A 7500-nucleotide genomic window follows, 5' to 3' on the forward strand; every position below is an offset into this window, starting at 1 on the left:
ATCCTAGCCTGAGAAAAGGCAGAAAGAGTGTTTTTTTTAACCCTATATTTCTCTTTCTCGTGACATCACAGAAAGAGAAATATAGGGTTAAAAAAAAACGTACTTTGTAAATATTACTGTGATGTCTTTTACTGTGACATCACAGTAATAAACGTTTTTAAAATTATTTGTACTAACAATTTATTTTTCTTTATTTGCTCCCCAATAGTAAAAAGAATGACAGCGGCATCATAGGTCCTCCCCTGGGCTTTGGGAAGGAAAGCCTGTATCATCCTGCCTACATCATCCCAGAACAAATGGACCAGTGTGTGTTTGCTACTGAGGTAAGGACACGGTTACTATACACACAGACAGACAGACAGACAGACAGGCAGACAGACAGACAGACAGACAGACAGACAGACAGACAGACAGACAGACAGACAGACAGACAGACAGACAGACAGACAGACAGACAGACAGACAGACAGAGAGGCACACAGACAGGCAGACAGGCAGACAGGCAGCGAGGCACACAGACAGACAGACAGACAGACACCCGGGGCCAATCCGAATAGTCTTTTTTGCATAGGAAATTTCCTTTCCTATCGAGATGAACCGGAAGTACTCGGCGGATAGGTGATCCGAATTCTCAAAATGCTTAGGAAAGGCATAGGAAAGGAGCCTCAATTCATCCTTTAACCCTCCTTTAGCATAGGTTACTCCGGACCAACCTATGCGAAAGGAAAGGAGATAGTGGTATCCCATAATCCTTTACGGCGGCAAGATTTAAAGCAACAGGCCACCGCCGGAGTTTACCGACTCTACACGAATACGAACGAGAGGTAAAACAGAAGAGAGGAGAGGAGAAGAGAGGAAGATTTAACTCGGCTAAAACAAAATACCCCCCTCCCCCCCCCCATTAAGATAATAAAGAACTCATAAAAGACCAACATCATAATAGTTATTTTCGTAGCACATAATTTACACCATAAGAAAATAAAATACCAACTTCACATTTAATGAAGTTACTGGGGGCAGTTCATTTCAACATCAACACAAGTGTAGCCTCTTTTTATTCCACATGTGAATTGGGATATATGGGAGTGATTCTCACTCTGTTGGCGACAACCTGATTAAAATCAATATGAAAAGAACGCATGGATCAAACGAGCGCTTGTTGTAGTCAATTTTGGGAGAATAGTGCAGTTTCACGCTAGTGACTCACGTCAGCAATACTCGCCGTCGCGCAATGACGTCGGTTAGGAAAAGTGGAGTCGAATTCATTTGAAACAGTGCTGTCCTTTCCTATGTTCGATAGGAAGCACCTTTCATCTCTCCTTAACCCCGATGACGTTTAGGGGTTAAGGTATAGGAAAGGAGGTTCATAGGTTAGGAGATTGGACTATTCGGATAGGCCCCCACTCTCTCTCTCTCTCACACTCACGCACGCACGCACTCACTCACTCACTCACTCACTCACTCACGCACTCACTCACTCACTCACTCACTCACTCACTCACTCACTCACTCACACACACACACACACACACACACGTTAAGCTATATTTATTGACAGACGAAAATTCTAGTTTTTGATACAAAAAGTTGATACATCTTTCAAATTCAACTGATTAATTTCTAGTTATCAAATTCAACTACGTGAAAACTCATATTAAATGGTACTACACAGTTTATTCTTCTTATTAAAGCAGTTTAAAAACACTTAAAGGGACACTGTGTAACATTTTAAGTAATGTATTAGCTAAAATCAATATCCTCATTCATAAATATGTCCTCATTGGTGTAAAATCACCTCTGTCAATAATCTGAATTATCCCCCTGAGCGGAGAATTACAAATATTAATATTACATTGTGTACATTGAGCAGGCAAGTCTTATTGAGGCATCCATGTTTTTGGAATGTCATCAGGTGCATTGTTTAGAATTTAGAATTGTTCTTGTCCTTGAAGGCAACTGTAGCTTCTGTTAGTATTCAAAAGGGTTGGGGTTACCCAGGGAGCGTTGCATTCTAGAACTTTCTTGATGATGTCATATTACACACTGCACCTTTAATTGGTACTACACAGTTTATTCTTCTTATTAAAGCAGTTTTAAAACACTCAAGACTCCAAAACGTGACTATACATTTTTTTTTTTTTTAGATATTTTTTTTTGGGCATTTTTATGCTTTATTGATAGTGTAGAGACAGAGTTGAAATGGGGCAGAGAGGGGAGTGACATGCAGAGAACGACCGCGGGCTGGAATGGAACCCGGGTCTGCTGCTGGCCGAGGCCCATGGAGGGGGACGCCTTACCAACTGAGCTAAAGGCGCCCCGCCCCGACTATAAATTTGACATGAAAAAATGTGCCCATATGCAGATGACTAACCAATATATCTCTCTATTTCTTCCAAGGTATAGCCTCAAGTTTCTCGGACACACACCAGCCTAAAGGAACTTTTAAAAAAAACGCTGGGAAAAAAAAGGCCTGGAGCTACTTCTATCCCGGGGACAGTTCACACGGGAGGATCTATCATATCGACTCACAATTCTTTAATTTATTATTTATTATTGCTGCTCAACTGAAAAACGAAAACAGAGAGACAAGAAAAAGGACTTGTGTTTTCGAAACTGAACTTTTTTTAAGAAAGACTGAATGTCCGGCGTCATTTGCACTATTTATCTCTTTTTTTGAATACCTTTAAAGCTTAATATAAATACTTCTGTCTGTCTATATATACCTGAAACTTTTTTTTGTTTTGTTTTTTGACCAAGAGGACGTGAGTGAAACGAATTTGTAAAACTGTCCCAAGAATCGGGGAAGAGAAAAGACAACAAAACAACAAACAGTGCCTCTTGCTATGCTTTCCTAATCATCACCATGGCAACTGTCAATCAAATAATCAGAGGAACTTTTTAATGGGAGTTGAAAATGGAAAAAAAAACATGGAAACTGGAATTTTTTTAGAGTTTCTATAATTTTTTTTAAATTTTTTTTTTATTTGGAGAAAAAAAATTAACATTGTGGCCTGTTATAAAGAAGAAAACCCGGCCTTACAATCACATACAATCATTGAAAAAAAAATAAAATAAAAAATCTGAATCAGAATTGAGAAAAAAATGGAAACAAGAAATTTTTGAGAATTTCGAAACATTTTTTTTAAAATTATTATTTTATTTTGAAGTTGAAAAAAAATCCCATTGTGGCCTGTTATAAAGAAGAACAATCTGCCTTACAATCACATACACTCCTTAACCACCAAACTCTGAAGTGCCTCTTCTTAAGGACTACAATCCCTGGACTAAGAATGGGTTTTACTGTGAAAGCAAGTGTCTGTTTTTACGAGCGCCTGACAAACCTATTCAAAATACACTGGAACCAGAATTTTTTTTTCTAGTTTTTTTTAAATCTTTCATATGAATTATTCGATTTTTCCAGTCCCAATATCCAGTTATTCTACACACACACACACACGCACACACACACACACACACACACACACACACACACACACACACACACACACACACACACACACACACACACACACACACACACACACACACACACACAGACACACATCTAAAGCACACACACACAAACACACACTCTCTCTCACACTCTCTCTGACACACACACACACAAACACACACAAGAACACATTCTCTCTCTCTCACACACACACACACACACACACACACACACACACGCACACACACACACACACACACACACACACACACACACACACACTCACACACACACACACACACACGCCTGCCTCTATAATCAATCAGCTGTCTTCGCCCATGTGAATTTTTCAACCTCATGAACGAGAATTTTATAATTTTCTTAAAATATTAAAAACGACACGTTATAAACATGTCAGATGGTGGATGAATGTCTAGCCGAGCTGGATTCATTTTGCCAATATGTTTATTTTTCCTTGTGTATGTATGTATGTATTTGTGAGTCTGGCCTTTATCTCTATCCTACGTTTATACATGTTCAAAGCTAATTTTTGTAACATTTGAAATCAAGGAAACTGAACTTGCTGCCTTTTGTATGTCTATATTGCTGCCTTTTATCCAAACAGGAATTTTTATTTTTATTTTTATTTTTTTTTTTTATTTTTTTTTTTATTTTTTTTTTTTTTTTTATTTTTATTTTTATTTTTGTTTTTATTTTTATTTTTATTTTTATTTTTATTTTTATTTTTATTTTTATTTATCCTTGAAAGATCAATTGAGGGGTGACCCTTATTTACAATGATGTCAAGTAAAATAATTTTTATTTTATTTTACAAAAGAAATATATTTTAAAATATATACCCTCAACATTCCCCCAGACTCAAATAGTCACAATTCTGGGTATTTCTTAGGTTGCGTTCCGAATCGCATACTCTTTCTTTTTTCTATTCTACATACTACATCCGACGATAAAAAGAATCTAGAAGCTTCGTCGATGTTACGTCACTTCACGTGCACACTGGATTGTGGGTCAGAATCGCCCAAATAGGATGCACTTTTCAACACTAACAATCTTGGCCGCATGAAGTAGGACATCCGGGTACTTCTAACCATCCTAAATCTGGCCACAAGAATCGGGACATCCTAAATCTTTTTTCTACCAAACTAAATAGTAGAAAGTATGCGATTCGGAACGCAACCTTAGTTTTTTTTAATATATTTTTCATATATATATACACACACACACCAGTGATGGAACGCCAAAGATTTTTTATTTTTATTTTTTTTACCTAAACCAATTGATACCAAAAATATATGTTGTTATATGTGTAGCCAATGTGTCCGTACTATCTGTGTTAACTTAAAGGAAACAATGCAATGTGTACATACTCCTACAGAACATAGTTTTTTCTTATTTAATTGTTGTCTTTGCCTCGGTAAGTATTTCCCCGTATTTATGAAAACAAGAGAATTGTAAATATTTTTATTATTGCTCCGATGTCTCACGTCACACAATCAAGAAATATATTTTTTCAATAAATAAATTAGAAAAATAACATTAATCTGACCGTGTTGTGTCAAAGTTACTTCCTTTCCTTACTAGTGTGTGTGTGTGTGTGTGTGTGTGTGTGTCTGTCTGTCTGTCTGTCTGTCTGTCTGTCTGTCTGTCTGTCTGTCTGTGTGTGCGCGCGTGTGTGTTTGTGAGTGTTTCTTCCCTGATTTTTTCACATTGTGCTTCTAGTTATGTGCTCCTATGTGTGTGAAAAAGTCACAAATTCAAATCAAATCAAATCAGTTTTATTTGTATAGCCCAAAATCACAAATACATTTTTCTCAGTGGGCTTTACATTTCATACAATATGATACAATATGATACAATATGACACCCTGCCCTTACACCTTTAGCTCGGCTGAGAAAAAACTCCCAGTAAAAACCCTTTAACGGGAATAAAAAATTGAAGAAATCTCAGGGAGAGTCGACAGAGTAAGGGATCCCTCTCCCAGGACGGACATACTGCAATAGATGTCATAAGTAGAGAAAAATCACGAAGGAGTTTGATCATTGACCAGGTGATTACATGGTAATACTAAAGTAAAGTGTGAATAGTGTGGATGCAGGAAGACTTCAGATGCTGCCAGAGGATCCACACCGTCTCGTCATGAAGAATGAATATATATATAGGCCTAAGGAACCAAAGTTATATTTTATAGCACAACCATGGCAAGGAAATATCGCCATCAATCAATATGTATATAGAAGCTTCTCCAGTCTGCAGTCTATCCCTGCGTTCCAAATCACATACTCTTTCTCTTTACTACACTACATACTAAAGTACAGAAGAGTTTTAGTCTCTTTACTACACTACATACTAAAGTACAGAAGAGTTTTAGGGCCACAGACAGGAGAGAGGAAAAAAAATCAGATAAGGAAGATTTATTTTCATTATGTCGAGAAATGTCAAGAATAAAGACGAATACTCCAAAATGCTATTGGAGTTAGTGGGGCATTTATGCATTTTCAGCATACTACAATTGACGTGCATGTATTGGGACATCCTAAATCTTTTTATGGCATACTAAATAGTAGAAAGTATGCGATTCGGAACGCAACCTATGATTTGATGAATGTTCACCACATGGCTAAACGTCAGGGCCCAAAGAAACATGGCTGCCCAGTATTACAGTGTTTACCTAAGGCTTAAACACTAGTATGGTTGCTATGCCCAAAGCATCACAACCTCTAACTTTGGTGACCATGCCCAAAACACAAGCACCAACCCCACAAACACAATAAGTGATTTGCACTGTGTTTGAAATTCTCCAACACACTTCTTGCAAAACACTACACACACTGTTTTTCACATAAGACACATTGTTCAAAAATGAAATCTCCTGCAATCCTTGGGAAAACACATCTATTTAAAATTCAAAACACAACTAAAATTGGAAAAGCACACAGACTCACACACATTAAAAATAAAAAAATAAAGCTAATATAATACCAGTCAGTGTGAGGCTTAGCATTACAAATAGACCTCAGGTGAGCTCAGCTGCTTTGTGAGACAGTAAGAGTCAGGGGAAGAGGAGAGAGAGAGAGAGAGAGAGAGAGGGAGAGAGAGAGAGGGAGAGAGAGAGAGGGGAAGAGGAGAGAGAGAGAGAGAGAGAGAGAGAGAGAGAGTCAGGGGAAGAGGACAAGAGAGGGAGAGAGAGAGAGAGAGAGAGAGAGAGAGAGAGAGGGAGAGAGAGAGAGAGAGAGAGAGAGAGAGAGAGAGAGGGGAAGAGGAGAGAGAGAGAGAGAGAGAGAGTCAGGGGAAGAGGACAAGAGAGAGCGGCAGGAGGACGAGGACAAAGGAGACAACAGACGGAGACAGGGTCACTATAGTGGACCATGTTATAGATCATGGCCTAACAATATAGGAGCCTGGGCAGAGATTCCAGCCCAACAACACAATAGCTCCATAATTAGGACATTGAGACTGGATATCAGGAATAGTTTTGCTGTTGCTTCTCAAAGGATGACATTGCATGTGATATGGTATTCAAAGGATTCATAATCCACTCGCCCCATTCCTTACAACACTGTTTTTTTTTTAATTTTACTGTAATTGTTTCAGAGTTCATAGTGACACACTGAATTGCTAGTTGAACTGCGATCCTATTCGTTGTGTTTCTTTCTGTTGTTGGCCAAAACCATGAAATTGCAATATAAACTTGTTTTCAGAAGCTTTTCCATGTGTCTAATTGAAAATATAGAGGATCAATCTTTCTAAAAAAATTCTGCAAGAGGTTGGATACGGCACGCAAGGCCATATTTCATTGTGTGTGTGGCTCCTGGGCTGTGACACCTCCCGTCCCATAAAGTAAGTAAGTAAAGTTTATTTATATAGCGCCTCTCGCAGACCAGGGTCACAAAGCGCTTCACATTAAAAAACACAATAAAACACAATAAAACGACACATATACAGAGTCTGTTACAAAGAAGAGTTTCCTAAGAACGTACAATATATAATACTATACAATATAATACAGAGTACATAGACATGGATC

At 38.0% G+C, this 7500-nt stretch overlaps 2 protein-coding genes across 2 annotated transcripts in view; both read left to right on the top strand.

The window, feature by feature from the left end:
- The window catches only part of dlc (deltaC), a gene marked incomplete at its 5' end in the record, with an annotated part of 20137 nt that extends 17635 nt beyond the window's left edge, over positions 1-2502 (top strand). The window contains 2 exons of the mRNA XM_080024881.1: positions 209-323; positions 2398-2502. Coding sequence (XP_079881007.1) covers positions 209-323; positions 2398-2403 — 121 coding nt within the window. The 3' untranslated portion in view covers positions 2404-2502. The remainder of the gene's footprint in view (positions 1-208; positions 324-2397) is intronic.
- LOC307271392 (uncharacterized protein) overlaps positions 1-7500 on the top strand; it is a 162197-nt gene that overhangs the window by 144653 nt on the left and 10044 nt on the right. The window lies entirely within an intron of this gene.

The sequence above is a fragment of the Ammodytes marinus genome, assembly GCF_949987685.1.
Source record: "Ammodytes marinus genome assembly, chromosome: 3".
Classification (NCBI taxonomy): Eukaryota; Metazoa; Chordata; class Actinopteri; order Uranoscopiformes; family Ammodytidae; genus Ammodytes; species Ammodytes marinus.